We start from the raw sequence: 21,126 nt of genomic DNA, 5'->3' as shown, positions 1-21,126 counted from the left end.
TCCGCATCAGATGCCGACAGCTGTGGTTGTGCTGTCAGATGAGCGCAATAATATAATTTATGCATTTTCGTGCATAAATTAAATTAAATCATTAAATTATTTAAATCATATTAAATATTTTAATTTATGAACAGTAACAGTCTTAATAACGAGTCACTTATTTACAGGGGGGGAAATATAAATAACATGTTACTGTTGTTCAGATAAGTTGTGTTCCTGCAGAACATTCTGCCTCTGACCTGCTTTACTAACGCAGTTTATTGTAACATTTATACTATACCTTTTTGCCACACAATGTAGAGCATGCAAAAAATTAATTTAGCATGACTGACGAGTAGGGGGAGGCTGCAGACGTGAATGAAATGAATTGATATCTACCTAGCTCTATCAAGCTAATCGTTTATAAATAATAAATGTTGCATCATTGCTAAACAACAATAACTTTAGCAGATTATTTATTATACCTCAATTCGTGTCGCTGTACAGTCTCCCCCTACTGGACGCATCAGGAACAGTAGGGGCGTAAAACTGCCTGGGGCGTAAAACTGCTTGGGGCGTAGATCTACCGGCTCCAGGTCTGCAGCCTCCCCATATAGTGACTGACTGATAAATTACCTATAGATAATATTAGGTACCAGCATAGATGGTATGGGAAGTTCATAGGAAACGTTTGGAATAAATTGTAAAAGACTTTTCATTTAAAAATGACGATTTCCGATTGACCGCGGAAGTGGTTCATGGTTACCATAGTAAAGCCGCTATTTTGACCCCGTAAAGATGGCCGGTAAGGTAACGTTTTTTGATACGAACTTAAGTTTTCCTTCTAATCGCAACACACAGGGATTTCAGTCCGCCTCGCCCGATACATCCAGGTTTGTCCCTCAGTCAAGGTCTCAGCATGAGCTGGACGGTTCTGCGCAGGCGCAGGATCAGATCAGTCGCTGCTATGAGAAACTCCGCTCTCTGAGACCGTCTGACAGCGCGACTCTGAAAACTGAGCTCAATTTACTGTTCGACCAGCTCATCTCAGAAAACTACAGCAGCAGCAAAGATGACAACATTCATCCAGAGGTAGGATCAGACTTATGCTGTTTTTCTTAAAGCTGTCAAGCTCAGACAAGCTCCCAAAACATTGTAAGTCCCCTACATAGACTACATGTCTGGGCATCGCTTGGATGTCTGCTTGAATCTAATGGCCTAGGATGCTCAGACATGCTGCCTAGGTAGACAGGTTTTGAGACACACAGCCTTTGCAAATTATTATTCCAAAATGTATCATTATACAAATAATTACGCAAAACAAGATATAAACTTGCACGTTCGAAGAAATGAGCAGACAGTTGTATATCAAGATAAATATATGCAAATGCATTATTCCTGTGAAGACAAAGCTAAATTTTCAGCATCAATACTCGAGTCTTCAGTGTCACATGATCCTTCTAATAGGATTTAGTGCTCAATTATTAATTAATAATTGTATTATTCTCAGTGCACAAAACATTTTTTTTTAGGATTCATTGATTAATAGAAAGTTAATTGAACAACATTTTATTTGAGCTAGAATGCTTTTGTAACATTATAAAACTATTTACTGCCACTTTTCATTAACTTAATGGATCCTTGCTGAATAAAAGCACACACACCCACACCTATAACATCTATAACATATATATATATATTATTTACACTACCATTCAAAAGTGGGGTAAAAGTGGTTTCTAGTTCAATAAAAATATGAAGCAGCACAACTGTTTTCAACATTGATAAAAATAAATGTTTCTTGAGCATCAAATCAGCATATTAGAATGATTTCTGAAGGATCATGTAACATGGAAAACTGGTTTTGCATCACAGGAATAAAATACATTTTAAAATATATTAAAATACTAAACAGTTAATTTAAATTGTATAATATTTTACAACATTACTGTTTTTACAGTATTTTTTTAACAAAGATAAATGCAGTCTTTGTGAGCATAAGAGACTTCTTTCAAAAACATTATAAACTATTTCAATTTTTATGTATATTTGAACGTGTACATATGCATATTTCCATGCATTAAATAATAGAAGATTTTATAAAATAATAAATATAAAATAATATAAATAAATAAATATGTACAAAAAATAGCTCATTCCTACAATTCCCACTAATCTCAATGAGTCTGTGAGAGGGCATAAATCATTGGTAGTGTTTGTCCAAAATGGCTTTTTAAATGACCACTTATCCTCTTTCACAGGTTGTTTGTGAGATGCTTATGCAAGCAAGCCGTCTGGTTCCTCTCAGCCAAGAACATCTCTTCATCAAATTGTGCCAATTGATTCATCAACTTCTAAACCAGCTACAGGTATTTACACTATCAAGAGGCACACTATCTTATCAAGAGGCACAATCTTCTGAAAAATATCCTGCTTTTCTCCTTCCAGGTAATAGTGGATGAGCATACACTTGATGTGTTGGTGTCGTACTGCTCTCGGGCCCTGCGCACATGCAGCTCATGGACTCACCCGGATGTGTTGCTCGCCCTCTCGTCACTGGTCTATGGCAATGGATCCAAATGTCAACGGGTAGGAGCGACAAAACTCGACAACTCAATTTTTTGTTGATGATGTTAATAATCTAATCATCTTAATTTTGTAATCCTCTCCAGCATCTTCCAGAACTCCTTGGATTGAGTGGTTTTCTGGTGAGCTATGGTGACCCCGTTCAGCCCGACATAGAGCTGCGCCGTTCTGCTGTGCATTGCATAGCTAATCTGTGTCTCAGGTGAGGCATGTCCCGTGTCTTGGGAATGAAATCATGTCATGAATCAAGCCTTATAACTTGCTGCTCTTTAATATCCATTTAAAATGTAAAAGTTCAACTAAAGGCTGGAATACACCACACAACTTTTCGACGCAAGTTGCCGAATGTCAGAGACAGTGTGCCGATTTTGGGCAATCGGAGTCGACAGATTTCACTGAAAAAATGTAATCACATAAACTTAATTGTTTTAGCTTCAGACTATGGTTCCATCCAGTCGGAGGAGATCAAACGTGTTTCATATTTTCAGCTGATTTAAGAACACATTTTGTTTTCACTATTTTACTTTGGTGACTTCTTTGAAAAACATTTAAAAAAATCATAATTATTCCTAACTTCTGACTTCAAAGTCTAGTAGTATGTGATCCTCAGTCGGCAAGTGTATGATACCCAGTGTTTTTCTTTAACCATTTATGAAGTCGACAAGTGTGTGATGTCTAGTGTTTTAAAATCTGTTCAAATTTTAGTTGTGTAGTTTATTCCAGCCTCAAGTTACAAAAGTATTGTGTTTCTATTGGCATTTTCTGTTTCATATTAGTATTTGACTTGTGTTCCTACATACACCCTAACAAGCAAAACATATGCACTGTCTTTAACCTTACATTGGTAAGAAAATGTAAATGATTACTAATGAATTACAGTACACTATTTGGGTTATTGAAAGAGTCAACAGTGTAATTATAGATGTAATTACTGAAATTAATTATAGCTGTGATTAATTACTTGCAGTTATTTTTCAAATATAAGTAGTACATTGTATCAAATGATTCATTTAAATGTTAATACATTTGGGACAAGTGACACTATTTTATTTAAATAAATAAAAATAATTTGTAATTTTTTACATTTAAATATTAATGATGATAAGTGGATATTCATTTTTTAGATTTGCTTTTCATAATATTACATTTAACAGTGTTTAATACTGTATTTAATATTTATTATATTTATTATGTATTATACTGTTTTTTAAATATGAACTTTGAGTGTTAGATGATGGCAGTCTCAATGTAAAAATAGATTAAATGAGCATGCACAATTAAATATTAAGTATCAGCTGATATCAATCAAAATAAATAAAAAATCAGCTCAAATATCAACTGATTACTGATATGGAACCAATATATCATGCATCTGTTCACTTCAGTTTTTTCAACAATCTGTTATTATTGACTATTACTGGTAATACAATTCTAAAAAGCAGAGAGACTCGTCTGCACAGTTAAAGGAATAGATCACCCAAAACTGGGTTGTTCCGAACTTGTATGTTTTTCTTTCTTTTGCTGAACACAAAAGAAGATATTTTGAAGAATGTCTGTAACCAAACTGCTGACGGTAGCCATTGACTTCCATAGTATTTTGGTAACACTTTACAATAACATGAACATGAACTAAAAATGGACAATACTTCTACAGCATGTTTTAATCTTGGTTAATATTAATTTCAACATACATTGTTAAAATCAAAGGTTGTATTTGTTAACATTAGTTAATGCACCGTGAACTAACAATGAACGGCTGTATTTGTATTAACTAACATTAACAAAGATTAATAAATAATGTAACAAATATATTGCTCATTGTTATACATTAACTAATGTTAACTAATGAACCTTATTGTAAAGGGTTACCATATTTGTTTTCACACTATTGAAGTCAATGGCTAACCGTGGAGTTATAATCGTTATTAAAGTCATAATCGTTCTTTGTGTGAACAGGCCTTTACAGTGAAATGTCGATTTGGTTGTGTGCTAGTGTTCCCGGTCAGCCGTATTTAGAGGAGCCCTATAAAGGTGTATGCTATGGAATCCTCCTGCGGACACTGCAGTCTCCCAAACCACCTGATGTGGAGGACATTGTCTTCTGTTCAGTCAGTACTGCATGTTTTCTGACGCTGCTAGAACTCAAGATGCGGTCACATTAGCCAAAGTAGACAAAGTCCAATTTCTATTGTCAATAGTGTAACAGTGTGTGAAGCAAAACTCACACTGTCACTTTCAAACCAAGTAACTTTCTGCTGGTCGATGTGGCAAATTCATGGCAACTTGAATGTGTGTAAAATCTGCGTGCGGAAAATTTTTCGCCCTCGCGCATGGATTCCTATTGAAATTAATGGATTTTCTCTGCAAAATTGTTAATGTGACCACATCTTCACTCAAGCCACTTTGGTTGCTGTAGACAAACTGTTGGTTATTCATCTTTTCTCTTATTTGTGTACTATAAAAAGTTTCCCATTGCTTCTGTTTCAGTTATTGCAGAGTGCTCTGAAGGGAATGCAGTATTTTCTCAATGGTGGAAAATGGAAAGCCGTTCCAAACCAGGATCTGGGCACCTTATTGGCTGTGCTCAAAGTATGCATTATGTTCTATTCATGTTTTAAAGGTGTAGATTTACAGATTGGAAATACAGTTCAAAAGGGAGCTGAGTTGATAAGTGCAGGGAAGCTGATTGTATCATCGCTGATAATTGTCTCATTGTGTCCTTGGCAGAGATTCATGTTCTACGGGCTGCCAGGAGTAAGTGTGGAAATGCCACAGGTGTTGTACCCCGCTCCTCTCCCTCAGTACGAGACTGTTTCCGCTGCGAAACCTGAACCCTCACAAGACTCAGCCGTGCAGAAAAAAAACGCAGGGGTAGGTGGCAAGAACATTCGGGTCGTGTACGTGTGTCAGACTGCAACTGTATGATCTACCATAAAAGAAAAACTCTAAAATTCTACTTTAGTCCCAACAGAACAAGAAGCGTAAGTCTCGTGGGAAAGGGAAGAAAGCTGGAGCCGAGGGAAAGAGAGATGCTGAGGAAGGAGAGGGTGATGAAGTTAAATCTGCGGGAGGTGGAGGAGATCAGAGCGGTTGGTCTCTCGGCTCTCAGTCCTCGAGTGTTACTTCAGCGTCAGGAGTGACTCCGCAGCTCTACCCTTCCTGGAAGAAAGGGAGCTCTGACTCTGAATTCTCCGACCCTGAGGGAGGAATGCAGTCCAAACTCAGGTATGACTCTCGGACCACTAATGCCAGGAAACTGTTTTTACATTATTAGGTCAAATAATACATTCACAGGTGGTAAATGACCTAGAAAAAGACACAGAAATGTGTCAGTTCTTCTTTTTTTTTTACATGCCTTATGAAGAGAGGTTTTTTTTTTAAGACTAATACTGATTATGTGTATGTGATTTAGTGTCCAGTAACAGATATGCTGATTTTTCTTGTTTAATTTTGTATGTATGTATTTATAATTATTAATTTAAAATAGACAATTTAATTAAATAACAATGCATAAGCTTTTAATTAATGTTTAATAATGTATAATTCACATTAGTTATCATATTACATTATTATTACTATTAATTATGGTTGTAATTATATTAACTTTTTAATTGTCCATTAACTGATACTGTATTTGTGCTCTGACACAACTGTAATAGTAATTGAAAAACTAAATAGTACTTACAACAATAAAAACCTATGCATTTATGATTTTTTTTTATGATTATGCAATTGTATATTGTACAACAAATCATTACCATTTTATTATTAATAATTAAAATAGGCCATTTAATAACAATTGAATCATTAACAGTAATTGTAATCAATATTATTTTATTATTGTTGTTATTATAAATAATTACTTTTTTGCATGTCTTAAGTGTCTGATACTGTGTTTCTTCTCTGACTCAACACTTTTTTGACATGGATGTGAATGTGTACGTGTTTATGTTGGTCACTCTCTCTCGTCTAGGTTGTATCAAGCACGTGTGCGGCAGAGTGCGCTTCAGTGCTTCCTGGCTGTGGTCAAATGTGTTGAGAAACGAATCCTCTATGGCTACTGGTCTTCCTTTGTTCCAGATGCTCCTGGGATTGGAGGCCCTCCTTCTCTTACCCTGCTGACCATAGCCCTAAAGGACCCCTCCCCAAAGGTAAAACGCTAGTCAACTGCTGCCCATTTAGTTTCTGACATCAGCCATATTTGGCTCTTGACGTACTCCATTTGCTCCTAGGTGCGAGCAGGCTCTCTGCAGGTTCTGTCTGCTCTTCTGGAAGGTTCTCGACAGTTCCTTTCCACCGCTGAAGACACCAGTGCACCGCGCCAGGCCTTCACTCCTTTCTCGGCCACATTAGCTGCCAGTGTCAGAGAGCTGCACCGCGGCTTGCTGCTAGCGCTCGTAGCGGAGTCCTCCTGTCAGACCCTCACACAGGTCTTAAAGGTAACAGAACACACACTCATGCCAGTGTTGTTAACTACAAATAAAATGATTAACCCTGTACAGCCGGACATAAGAAATAACAGTTTGGAAATGTAACAGTTTACTGAAACTTGGAGAAAAAAAAAGGTTTTGTAAGGCTCTTATAGTATGATATAGGAAAATATGGAGGTCATACTCGAGGAGGAAAGAAATACCTCAGTATTTTTCAGAGGCTCAAACTGAGCAAAAATATGCTTGTTGATATTTATTCAGCCAAAAAGTAAGATCTTTATAACAGTATTGCATAAAATGCATGTAAATATCAGTTGTCACTATATCTTCCCAATATTATGTTTAATAAGATGATATTTAAATGCTTAGTTTTATGATCAAAGCTCTGTAGTTTTTATTGTTGGGGGCAAGGCATATAATGCAGTGCAATGCAAAATAATAATGATTGAGAGATGTACAAATAAACGTTCCTCAAAAGCCTGATATATCATATTTGAAACTCACATTTTAACATGAAAAAAAAAAAAAAAAAAAATGATGTATGGATAATCAAGCAAACCTAATTTGGTTCAGTCCAGTAAATGTTCACATTCAAAATTTCCTTTATAAAAATCAGAAAAGATTTCACAGCAAAAAGGCACGTGTACCACGACCTGGCGATGGACAGTTTTAAAATGACACTAAAAGGTCTTTTACTTGCTAAAAAATGTATAAACTGTCAATCAGACGACAGAAGGCATGTAGTAGATTATGTACAACAGGATTTTCAGCAAAGGTTTGATTATGTTAGAATTGGCCTTAGAAATGTGTGTATCAAATTATACAGTAGACTTAATGGGGTTTAAAATCACTTTCAGTAATTGAAAGTATATTAAATATTAATATATGAAAATAAAAATATTAAATGAAAAACTTAAATATGAATTGTTGCCTTGGCAACTAGCGGGAATAAGTTGAAGTACTGAAATTATTAAAGCTAAAACTGAAATAAAAATAAAGCTATATAGAAATATGAAAAAACCTATTAATAATGACAAAAGGACATAAAAATTACTAAAAAATTAAACTAAAACTAAAAGAAAAATACAAATATTAATAAATACTATAAATAATAATATAAAATACAGACCGTATACAGTGCCCTCGGAACGATGCTTGAACTGAAAACTTACTTCAGCCATCTTGCAATTACCAGTTGCTCCCATATTCATTTGACACAGATCAACTACACCTAAAACATCACAACTATATCATTACTATGAACATGATCCATACAAAAATATTCCATTGGAGGAATATAAGGTGGTTTGGTCAGCATTTGCTGTTTTCCCAGGGCATGCAAGAGTTTTTCCCCACAAAGAGTTTGTGAACAGGGTTTGTGTTTTGTCTTCCAGTGTCTTGCACACCTGGTGTCCAACGTGCCCTATAACCGTCTCAGGCCGGGCCTGCTGAGCCCACTGTGGAAACAGATCCGTCCATATATACGCCACAGAGGTACTGTTACAAGACGCTTCAGTTGTACTATTAAAGGCTTAGTTCACCCAGATTTTCAGACCAGAGTCTTGATTTTGTTTTTGGGGTGTACTAGAGTACTTTTTCATGCTTGATTGTTCAAAAAAACCCATTCTTTTTCACATATTTGACATTATTACGGCCTCTCTCCCCAGTCTGGTTGATTGTCGTTTACGATGAAGCCAAAATACTAAATCTGCTGTGATTGGTTAGCTTTTAAGCGCGTGTTCGGGAAATGTCACGGCCCTTCATAACCGCGAGCTCTACTCAGATGTAAATATTAACGATGGCGTCAATTTCAAACCATCTCGAGCACGATTCAGACCCTTACAATGTTAACGAACAGGAGGATTGTGCTGAACGGATTTTAAGCACTGAGTTTGCAAGCACTGATTTCACAGGACGTTTCAGAGTGGTATGTTTTTTTTGTAATTTTCTTTTAGATACGAATACGGTGTTATCCACCATTTAATCCTATTTGTCGGAAAACTATAATAATACAAACAGTAATCGATCACAAAATCATGGATACTTTTCCTAAGGGCCAGTGAACAGTCTTACAAAAGCTAAAGTAAACACTACATCAATACTGTAATGTTAGTTAGCAGGCTATCGGAGACAAAGCTTAGACCTTTGTTTACATCTATCATAGCAACTACATAAAGCTTATAATTGGAACTGTTAAAAGAAAGCACAACTACAAATAATAAGACATACTTACAAGTTGTGATCCGTAAACAACAGATTATCCCGACAAAATGTGAATGGCTCCATCTTTCAGGAGAAGCTTTTGTGCGTATAGCCTGCATTATACTCTCTTCTGGAAGCTGCTCTCCGTAAAATGTGCAGCGGACAGACAAACGTTGAGGTTATAATATTCAGGAACAGTGTTAAAAATAAATGTTAACTTCTCTAAGTTTATAATCCTTAGGACAAACTTTTTCCGACAACAACAGCTATTCCTCTTCTCTAAAACAGCCCAACATGGCCTCACCCCCTTTGTTGCGTGTTTACCGGGAGCAGGGTTTATGTAAATTTTAGGTTTCGTGATGTCACCAACCCGAGAAGAAGCTCGTTGTAGTCCCTACCAGCCGTTTGTTGTAGTCCTTAAAAAGCGATTTCTGTAAAAGAAAATATCTCCCTTTTCAATGAACTTTGAGCGTCATAACTTTGCAGATGTTGTTTATGCTAAAACCGCAACATTACACACTAACTAAAGTTAAAAAAGTGAAATCATAAGCAACCACCCCTTTAACCAAAGTCTTATGGGTTTGGAACGACATGAGGGTGAGTAAAATTTTAATTTAGGGGTGAACTAACCCTTTAAAACTGTCCAGATGTTGAGTGCTTTCCCTGATAATTGTTAAAAATCCAGCCAATTCAAAGCTTCCCGTCTCTTCCTCTCATGTTAGATGTGAATGTCCGTGTGTCCTGTCTCACCCTCTTCGGTGCATTGGTCTCAACACAAGCCCCCCTCCCTGAGATCCAGCTCCTCCTCCAGCAGCCCGGATCCACATCGGCCCTCAACACCCCCGGCGTCAGGACCCCGCAGGAGCTCTCTCACAACTGGAGACGTCCCGGTACCTCGTCTCCCGGAGGAGGGGTCGAGGGGGGTCCGGAGGGGCCGTGCTGGCTGTTACAGCTGTGCGTGAGTCTGGTCACGCAGCCTCGTGAGGAACCGTACTCTGATAGTGACGCGGGGGGGTCTAGCGGAGCATCGCTGGAGCCTTCACCTGTTCGACTTGAAGCCCTGCAGGTGAGTGGTCCGTTCGTGGAGATGTGAAGCATTTGTGCTTCTTGAAATTTTTATCTTTGATTGTTCACCTGTGGTTTATTTCAGGTTTTGGCTCATCTGGTTAAGGGTTACTTCTCATTGGCTCAGACGTCTCTGTTGGAGTTGGGGCAGCTCAGCGCCCGCTGTCTCGCAGAGCAAGAGCCATCCGTGCAACTTCATGGCGCTAAAGTACCAGATCTTTGTCTTTGTCATTTCCTGTTTCATAACTGGTGCTTGCTAAGGGAAACATTGCTATTATTATTATTATTATTATTATTATTATTATCTGTTCCTTTCTCAAGCTTCTGGAAGAACTGGGAACAGGCATTATCCAGCAGTACAGAGCTGATGCCAACACTCCACAAAGTGCCAAACTTGTGCCCGTATGCCAGGTAGTAAAAAAAAAATTGTTTTAAACGGTTTATGTGATGTGGTAGAAAACAAAACTGAATTCAAAGATCATTATCTTGATGATTTGCAGGTGGTTCAGTTCTGGTCGGAAGTCTTGAGTGGTCCACTGATCAGTGCCTTACAGAACGAGCAGCATCCCACCCTACAGACCAGTGCGTGTGACACCATCTCCTCCATCTTGCCACAGGCTTTCAGCCAGCTGCCCGTGAGTGTGTTTGACCTCTTGAGTTTCCAGGTGTTCAGGAAGTCTTTCGATGGAACATGGAGTTGAGTTATAAAATGTGTTTGTGATATTCATGTATATGAATACCTGCAGGATAAGACACAAGTGCTGTGTATCACGTTACTGCTGGGACTGACGTACAGCGAGAACTCTCTGGTGAAGTCGGCAGCGGTGAGAGCTCTAGGTGTCTACATCCTCTTTCCCTGCCTGAGAGAGGTACAGGATCAGCCTACTCGTATAATCAGAGCTTCACTTCTCATTTTTAATTATTTATTTCTGTATCATTCATTTTTATTTATTTTTATTTTTTTACTTTATTTTTAATAATATTTTTATTTTTTACAAATCATTCACCCTCATCCTTCCCTCGGGTCACTCCTAGACCTTTAGGACTTTAGTCGCACTTGAACCACGAATACACACACACAAAAAAAAAAATGGATTTGAGGAGTTTTGTAGTTGAAATTTAAAAAAGTAACCAATCCCTCCCTCGCAGGTCAATTTGACCCCCTTAGGAATGAATGTAATGCGAGGAATGCTTCAGTACACAATTCAAACTAAAAATGCTAAAACTTTAGCAAAAAATGATTTTATAATGTCTACATGTGTATCTGAATGCATACTGAAGAGAAACTGAATTTAGGACCCAGCGGAAGAGCTCATTTGCTCCAAATACATCTATAAGGCCATATCTACTGGATAGAGTCATGAAATATGATGTAATATTTATTTATTTTCCACAAGAGGTCAGCAAAAACACCCAATGTAAGATATTTTGAGCTGAATTAAAAGGGTTGTGCATGAAATTGAGTTATTTTGAATTTAAGTTGAAATAATGTGAGGAATGTGCTTAAATTACTATTTATTTATTATTTATTGATCAGATCTAGTAATGTAACGGTAAATAAAAGAAAAAAGAACAAAAATCTCCAAAAGAAATTGCATTAAAAAATTAAGTATAATTTAAGGGCTTCGGGTCATTTTGACCCGCGAGGGAAAGATGTGTTACAAAGTGAGAGGGAAGGATGAGGGCTAAATGTATACATTTACAAGTTTAACTATAAATAAATCCACCTTCATCCAACTAAAAAAATAGTGGGCATCTCAAAAGGATGATTGATTAAACTTTATTTTTTTGACGACCACAGGATGTGATGTTTGTGGCAGACACGGCTAATGCCATCCTCACCGCTCTGGATGACCGCTCACCTAACGTCCGTGCGAAGGCGGCCTGGTCTCTCGGCAACCTCACCGACACACTCATTGTCAACATGTGAGAGCGGTCACGTCTGTGTGTATGTGTTTGCTCCATAAACCTCGCAGACTGATGGTTTTCCTTTGCTCATCTGTTGTTCAGGCAGTCGGTGGGGCTGGAGTTTCAGGAGGAGTTCTCTGATATGCTGCTGCTGAACATGTTGAGATCTGCCACTAAAGCTTCAGGAGATAAAGACAGGGTGGGTACTTGTTTTCAATTTTTTATTAGTGATGCCAAACAGTCTTTTACACGTACTTTATGTTTAACTTTCTACAAGTATCAAGGCCAAATAAACTTTGTGACTATGCTAAATGATACAAATTTAAGATTTTGGGACTAGGACTGCCTGACATATACTGGGTTTGGAGAGAGTGAGACATTTGTTAAATTAAGATGTTTTATTAGGGCAGATAATATCAGATAAAATAACGTTCTTCACCTTGAAAGTTATCAAATTAAATGTCAAATATATTTAGTTGCTTAAGATGAATTTCTTATTATTATCATCACAGTTGTTTTTTTGTTTGTTTTTTTTCCGTCTGGATTCTTTGATGAAGAGAAAGTTCAAAAGATCAGCATTTATATGAAATATTATCTTTTGTGACATTATAAATGTCTTTACTGTCACTTTTGACCAATTTAATGCATCCATGCTGAGTACAAGAATTCATTTATTTCAAAAACAAAAACTAATTCTTACCCAAACTTTTCTCCAGTAATGCATATTTACATATAGTTTAAACGGCTTGGCTATTGTTGTTACTTTTAGTGTAGAAAACTTTCAGAAGAGTAGGTTGACTACAGTTAAACTACTTTAAATTATGTGTAGCTTTTAGCTTTCCAAAGTGTTTTTTATTGTCATTATTTTATCAGTTGATATTGGATATGTATTGTTCGATTTTATTGACATTTAACTGGACATTTACCTAATTTAACCCATTAAAGACCACCTTTCCTTGAAGATTGCTTGCTCTGTTATAACACTGTCCCTTTAAGAGTTGTTTTGTAAATGTAAATCTGTGCATTCATGCATAAAGATGAGTTTAAAGGAATAGTTCACTTAAAAATGAAAATTATGTCATCATTTACTCTCCCTTAAGTTGTTTCAAACCTGTATGAATTTCATTCTTCTGCTGAACACAAAAGAAGATATTTTGAAGAATGTCTACTATGGAAGTCAATGGGGTCCATCAACTGTCTGGTTACCGACATTCTTCAAAATATCTTCCTTTGTGTTCAGCAGAAGAAAGAAATTCATACAGGTTTGAAACAACTTGAGGGTGAGTAAATGATTTAAGTGAACTATTCCTTTAAATTCATCACTTGAAAGAACTTTACTAATTACTTCTGTAATTAAAACACATTTCAGTTCTTAATTACTATTCTAATGCTCATTTATCGCTCTATGGTGTTATCAGCCATAACATTTACTTATCAGCTTATCAGTTACATTTTGAATATTGCTGCATCCTCATTAGGGGCAGAAACAAAAGCCATCTTTTCATAATGTACCGTAGAGTAATGCTGTACAGTAAGTAGAATGAACTCCTAGAAGATAAGAGTCTCCTGTGTCGCAGGTAAAGAGCAATGCTGTCCGTGCGCTCGGGAATCTGCTTCACTTCCTGCAGCCGGTGCACCTGGGAAAGCCTGTGTTTGAGCAGCCTCTGCAGGAGGCCATGACGGCACTGATCGAGACGGTTAGAGGAGATGCTACCATGAAAGTGCGCTGGAACGCCTGCTACGCACTGGGCAATACCTTCAGAAATCGCAGTCTGCCTCTAGGTGAGTGAACACACCAAAAAAAATCATTTTGCAATGATTAGTGGTGTTTTCTAAGGAAGAAGTCACAATTATTATCGCTTATTCTTGGGTTAAATTTCAGGAGGCATACATTTAAAATATGTCAGGGTGCTGTAACTAACTGTCCTTGAAATCAGAATGAAGAAAAAACATTTAAACTAATCAAATTCTTGAAAGGAAAGCATTTAGTTAACTCCTTCACTGCTTATTAATATTTGTAAAACTTTTGTCCACCCTGTCAAATGATTTTTTTCCCACTGAAAACAAAATAATTGTGAATTAATAATACATAATAAAGTTTTTGCCTTGAAAAATATACATAAACATGTTTTTTGAAAATAATGATAAAGATGTGTACAGTCACATGTTTTCAAAGTGTAAGGAAGAGTGTGTGTTACTTTTTACTTGGTTATATCACATGATATTGAATTAGTTTTTTTAAAAATGATCTAAAAAAAAATCTAAACGTTTTAATAAAAAAAGTACATTTACTTTTTTATTATGGCCACTCTTAAGCCCAAAGTATACTATTTTTACCAAATGAATTAGAGCTGCACAATTAATCGTTAACCGATCATAATCTCGATTCAAACACCCACCTGATCATATTCATAAATGACAGCGATTCTGCTATGTCCATTAACCATTAAGCGGAACATTCAGATCTGTGTTCATGCTGCCGCTGATCCAGAGAGAACATTTGTCATGTGTAGGTATGGCTGTTTCTGACACAGGTTCACAAAAAGTCTTTTCAACCTCACAGTATCATTATTTCTGTGTTAAAATAATGAAAATTATTACAGAAGTACTGTTTATAAAAGTTTATAGTTCAGATTGAAACAGTAGCGATCAAATTGGAGCAAATCACCTTTTGAAAGTAACTTGACGCATTAAATAAAGATTGTATCAATGACATAGTTACACCAGTAGGTGGCTACAAGTGACTTAAAAATTTTTTTTAAATAAATAAATTGTGATTCTCAATTTATCCAGAATCGCGCACCTGTAGTAAGCGTACAGTGTGTGTGGCGTAAATTTTGTCCAAAGCATAGTATGTGCGCATTGTTCACCAATTTTCTAACCGTGCAAACTCTTCTGCATACTCTTTTCGCTTAGCTTACACGTGCAATAATTAGTTGGTCCACAAGGTGGCACCCCTGACCCGGCCCATTGTTTCATGGTTAAAAAATCAATGGAGAGAAAAAAAACAAAAAACTACTGGAGACTGCAGCAACAGTAGACGCCCGCGTTGAGCACTTGTGTTACCCACAACTCTAGTTTAAACGAGGACAATTTTTATCATTCATAATTAATAATTGAGAAACTGGGAAAAACTGAGATGAAATTTTCTAGTGTGCCCTTTCAAATGAAGTAAACATTTAAAGGTTTTGCATTCAACTGTACTTGTATGCTAAGTGTTTGCGTGAAAATTGAAGTATACTTTGGGCTTTATTTGTCAATCATCATCTAGAGATCAGAATATCATAGAGGATTGGTGTTGGGTTCATTTAGCCAAGTAAGTAACCACATGACATTGAGCTAATGCTGCGGTCATGCCATGTCATAATTACCGTAATTACGAGATGACAACATGATTTTCTACTCAGAACCGTTGTAACACATTCTCACTCCCAACTCGTCACATATTGACGGTTGGTCGGGACCCCTCGGCATCACTTTTTAATGCACAGGGAACCCCTTTAGTGCCATTTTTCAATGAGAAACCTGGTTTCTGGTTACGGTCATAGAAAACAATGTGTTCGAATTTTAAGGAAGTGGCGCTGCGCAGCTTTTCTCTCGGTGTGCGACCCTTTTTACACATTGTTTTGCTAATGTTTGAGGCTCCTTTTAAGGAACATCATTTACGAATCACAACCTGAACCCACCAAATTGGCAAGTGTGATGATATGCGTTACCCGCCACTGTGGACTTTCGCCCGCATTTGGCATGTTGGCGGGTGTTCATTTCAAACCTTGGCTGAAAATGATCCCGTTCCATGAACGCACGCAGTTATATATAATTCAAAAGATACACCCGGCTCTTTAGCATGATGTAATTGGTCACGAGACACACAAGAGCCAATGCCATTTCACAATCAAAGCTTCTTCGAGCGGCAACTTTTTAATGTGTGCACTGGATCTATGGCGGATGGACACAGTGACCACTTTTGAGCCTGTTCTTCACACAAATCAGTTGTTTTGGCCTCAGAACACTTTGTACTTTTCGCACTGGGTAGTTCTAGGAACTTAGTTATAGTAACTAGCCACCAGGGTGGTTCCCTGATAACTAAATGTTTCATTTTCCTGGTTGCATTCCCACTTCCAGTAGGAACTCTGAAGTGATGTAAGCTGCACTTGTTGTGACTTTTATTTTGACGGAGCAGCAGACTTTTATTTTGACGGCACTGAGAACGCCAGAGCCTGAGCACACAGTACTCACATTCTCCGTGTTCATTGGTTTACTATCTGTCTAACAGTCCACATATCTGTGTGTGTACACGGCTTTTTTTTTTACAAATGGCAGGTGCCGGTGTTTCCTATGCGTTCATCCAATCAGCATACACTAACGTCACTGGTAGTTCCTATTGTTTTGGGTTCGACCAGTGGTTCCCAATTCCAGTCCTCGTGACCCACTGCTCTGCACATTTTGTATGTCTCCCTTATTTAACACACCTGAACCAGATCATCAGCTCATTAGGAGAGACTCCATGAACTGAACTGAGTGTGTCAGATAAGAGAGACATACAAAATGTGCAGAGCAGTGGGTCACGAGGACTGGAATTGGGAACCACTGGGTTAGACCCCACTCTGAAGTAGGTGCTAATTAAATTCCCACAAAAAGCGTTCCTAGAATTAAAATCATTCCTAGTTCCTGCAGTGCGAAAACGCCAAAAAGCGGGTACTTCCACCAATAGTTCTAGGAACTATCCCCCTTATTTGACGAGTTGGTAGTTAAGTCAGAATCTGGTAATTACAGTAATTCTGACATGTTGTGAACGCACCTTAACACACACCACTTCCCTCGCAGGTTCTGCTGTCTGGTCTAAGGAAGCTTACTCTGCCCTGTCCTACGTCGTCACTTCCTGCAAGAACTTCAAAGTCCGCATCAAATCCGCCGCTGCACTTTCTGTTCCCTCAACGCGAGATTGCTACGGTGATGTTCACCAGTTTGCAGAGGTGTGGCAAGCTTTGGCTCAGGCCCTGGAACACAGTGAAGATACGGAAGACTTCCTGGAGTATCGATACTGTGCTAGCTTACGCTCGCAGCTCTGCCGTGCTCTCCTGCACCTCCTGTCCTTATGCCAGCCTGAGGACCTTCCAGCGCTGAGGTCATCACTGAGCGACCAATCCAGGCCAGTTCTACAGGACCTCCTGGTTCGTTACCTTGGTGATAAGGACGTGGCTTTGGTTGCCGGAGTTGACGGTCCTGCAGGGGAGGAGGCGGTGGATCACGCTGCGCCTGAAGATGGGTTGATGGTGCTCAACGAGACACTGATCAGGCTGAAGGCACCGTTAGAAGAGACTGTGTTGGACCACAGTGAGGATCTGAAGACTGTGCTGAGTTTCCTTGAGGATGTAGTGAGGAACGTTGAGGAGATAAAAGAATCGGACTGCAACGAATCCTCCCTTCAGCTCAGCAAATCACCTTAGTGAAAGTAAAAATGCACCGATGAAGCCATACGGATTGACTGTCTGACGTTATAACCAACCTTTATATTTTATTCAAAATGTATATTTTAAAATATATTATTAAAGTATCATAAACAAATTCCTGTTGAGTCTCAAGTTACACTATAAAACTAATTTCACTTGAACGATTTGACGCAAATAAAAACCCGCTTGCAGTATATGAGTGAACAAATAAAACAGTTTTTGTAAACTCAAGTGTTCCTTTTTTCAAGTTCTTGATATGAAATATTCATTTCAGAAGGAGATCATCGTTCTGAATCAAGATGGTGAGAGCATGTCTGCACAGAGTAGGAAGTGATTAAAAAATTGCTTTAGTGTGAGTGTTTGTTTCGCATTATACAATGTTCATTTAAATACAGTGTTATTACTGTATATTGGACTAATGCAGATATTCAGTTAGCAAAATACTGTACATGCATATAGCATTTAAGAAACGTTTCAGACATTTTTTTTATTTGCACATATCCCATTGTAGCAATTTTGCAACGCTTTGCTTTGCATCTTGACAATCTCATGGTTACAACCTCTAAAAGTAGTGCTCAACATTTTCTTTCAAAGCAATTTACAGTCAGTAGCTCCTGTCCCTTGTGGCAACTTTTACTTAGTCTTCAGTTATACACATATAATTAAGAGGAACTGGTCTTACTGTAACTTCCATTCCTAAGTCTGTCATTCTTGGGATTGAATCAGTAATTTGTATTAGCAGCCATTTGCTTAATCATTAGGTTACCACTACATCTCGTTATTTTTTTATAAACCAAGAATATGGACACTTTCTGGATGTCAAATCACACAAATTATGATTTTTCTAATCCCGCTGGCAGATATTTGTTCTTGTTTAAAACATAAACTCACTTCATTTTCATCAGTTTCACAGAAAACAAGACTTCATATTTTGTCAACTTGCACCTCCAGTAAATGCATCTAGATTTAATAATCTTGAGACGTTTTCACTGGGAAAGACAAAAATACCTTCACTTTTGTGCAGTGTGATCAGAAGGTACAGTAAAATACATTTTCATATTCTAGTGGTTGGGAGCAGAGCGATTCAAGCTACTTTTTCGACGAATGAAACGGACAACTGTTGGGAGTTGTTTTTCAAACCATGAACTGTTTCTAATACAACGCATTGTGTTTTTCCATAGACAATTACATTTAGAGAACATATTGAAATATTGTGTTCCCTACAAATAATTTCTTTAGTTGGACTTTTTGTTTGTTTTGTGTTTGTAGTTATGGGACGATCTTAAATTGTCAACCCAGTTACTATGATATTGTATAGTAAATAATTTCTTAGTTTTGGATCAGAAGTGAAAATTTACAGGAACAATGGGATCAAATAATCTTTATAAAAAGCACATATGATAGATAAGGTAGGTATGTACGTAGGTAGGTAGATATACGTAGGTATTTATATATGTACGTAGGTAGGTATACTTGTGTAGATGGGTACGTATACGTACATAGATAGGTAGGTACTTACATAGGTACACTGAAAAAAATTATATGATCAATAAGTTATGACAACATACGTTTTTTACATTGCTTTAACTCATCAAAATAAGTTAAGCAATTTTCAACTTTTTATACAAGTTATACAAAATAAAATAAAAAAAGAAAGAAATTTGGTAAGTTTAATGTAATTTAAGTTGAAATGACTGAAACATTCAAGTTGATTGTACTTTAAAAAAAAATTAATCAGCAACTTTTTTTTACAATGTAGGTAGGTATATACTAGGAAGGAAGGTATGTACGTACATTCAAATGTCCCCACAACATGGCATGACATTTTTTTGGTCCCCATGAGGCAAACAGATTTTAAATCACATTAAATGATTTTTATTTTTTATTTTTAAATGTAAAACTGCAGAGTTTTCTGTGACGGGATAGGTTTGGGGATATAGTGTTAGGAGATAGAATGTACAGTTTCTACAGTATAAAAATCACTATATCTATGGAATGTCCCCATAAAACATGAAAACCCAATGTGTGTGTGTGTGTGTGTGTTATATGCATCAATTTAGCTTGAGTGCAACAACACCTAATTGCCAGGAAGACCGTTTTGAAATCTTTTGCATTTTTAAAAATGTTCAATAACATATTTTGAATTATTATTATTGGATATTATAAAAATTGTGTTTACATTGTAGAAAAGTAACATTAAATGGCTAGAGCAATGACAGCGACTAAAAAGCTGTAACGAAATTAGCTGTGAGTTTTAGATTGACCTGATACCTTGATTGACTCTGGCCCTCTGGGGCCCCGGGGTCACTGAGGCATGAGAGAGAAAAGCGGCAGGAGGAGTGCAATCAGGATGAAGAAGAGGACGAAACGTTTGATTCCTGCGAAGAGCAGAGCAAGCGAGCATGAGGTTCAGCGGGGCAGAGTCCACTCATCTCTAACAGGAGGGAGGAACGCTGATTCAGGCACGTCTGTCCCTGAGCGCTCACCCTCATCCCCCCTTCACACTGGGGGTCCCGAAAAATGAGGGACAATTAAGATATAAAGCACAATAAAACCTTTCTGAAAGGGTTGGATGAGTCTCTCCAAAAGTCTAATGAATGTTAAAGTAAATAATTTAAATACTTATCTTTATTTTTAAGTCTTATGTAAAAAAAAAAATAGAAATACTACACTTTTACTTTAAAATGCTTTTGTATATACATATTGCGTAGAAAGATAGTAGATGTTAACATGATGTTTGTGTTGGTTGAAAGATTTGCAGCGCGTTAAGCAATACCTGATTAACCCAAGTAACCATTTAGCTAAACGACTGTCGGGATGGGTGAGCGATGGCCCTCCTATAGAGAGTAATGAGTGAAAGACAGAAAAAGCTGAAGGACATTTTTGTGATGTTGAATCCCTGCTGAATTTAAAGAGTTTACTTCAGATTTGCTGTAGATTTAGATGGCATACATTTGCAGTGTCTGGTCCTGTGCCAGCATCACATGCTCTGCCTGTATTTATTCTCCTCCTTACATTTACGGTGGCCATTTCTTCAGATTTTGACCCCTCGTGAGGAGCCATCAAAGTCTTCTTTTGAACGTTGTATCCATAAAAAGGTCATGAAGTCTTTACTGTGTTGTAAAAGCGCAGTACGGCATCATAGCTGTTGGCTGATATGTGTTGTAATGCTGTTAATTGTTCTGCGTGTGCAATTTAAACGAAATGTCAAGTGATTTTTGCAAACTCTGAGTGGGGCGTCAAAAGTTTGTAGATTGAAAGGGATGGCGTTCAGCATAATCATGTAAATGTTATAAGTTTGCTTGAAATTAATGATGAAAAGTTTGGGAAAATTGAAAAGTGGGAAATCAATCTAATCTATTTATTGTACTCCTGAGACCCAGAAAAAAAAGTTTTTTGAATTTAGTATTATTCGTCATTACATAGAGTTTAGACCATAATAAACAAATTGGAGAAAAATATATATTTTATTATGTTATGCTATGTCCACTGTAGTCCACCAG

The 21,126-nt window shown here is 37.3% G+C and overlaps 1 protein-coding gene across 2 annotated transcripts; it reads left to right on the top strand.

Moving 5' to 3' along the window:
- The first annotated feature begins 731 nt into the window (after nucleotides 1–731).
- Nucleotides 732–17,849, top strand: heatr6 (HEAT repeat containing 6). Of its 2 annotated transcripts, XM_084137543.1 has the most exons (20): nucleotides 732–1,071; nucleotides 2,241–2,348; nucleotides 2,428–2,568; nucleotides 2,652–2,767; nucleotides 4,559–4,673; nucleotides 5,053–5,154; nucleotides 5,293–5,436; nucleotides 5,528–5,790; nucleotides 6,539–6,716; nucleotides 6,798–7,004; nucleotides 8,390–8,489; nucleotides 9,920–10,263; nucleotides 10,348–10,470; nucleotides 10,584–10,673; nucleotides 10,763–10,897; nucleotides 11,009–11,131; nucleotides 12,064–12,188; nucleotides 12,273–12,369; nucleotides 13,748–13,952; nucleotides 16,998–17,849. In XM_084137543.1, exons 1-20 carry the CDS (start codon nucleotides 778–780, stop codon nucleotides 17,618–17,620), a joined length of 3,633 nt encoding a protein of 1,210 aa, XP_083993669.1. In that variant the 5' UTR covers nucleotides 732–777; the 3' UTR covers nucleotides 17,621–17,849. The 2 variants fall into 2 exon arrangements, with proteins under 2 accessions (XP_083993669.1, XP_083993670.1); XM_084137544.1 differs by lacking the exons at nucleotides 732–1,071; nucleotides 2,241–2,348; nucleotides 2,428–2,568 and having other exon boundaries at nucleotides 2,651–2,767; nucleotides 4,522–4,673.
- The last annotated feature ends 3,277 nt before the right edge of the window (nucleotides 17,850–21,126 follow it).

Source organism: Abramis brama (assembly GCF_963993115.1).
Source record: "Abramis brama genome assembly, chromosome: 15".
Taxonomy (NCBI): domain Eukaryota; kingdom Metazoa; phylum Chordata; class Actinopteri; order Cypriniformes; family Leuciscidae; genus Abramis; species Abramis brama.
Note: the sequence above shows the minus strand (reverse complement) of the source record. Positions and strands in the feature narration are given on the sequence as shown.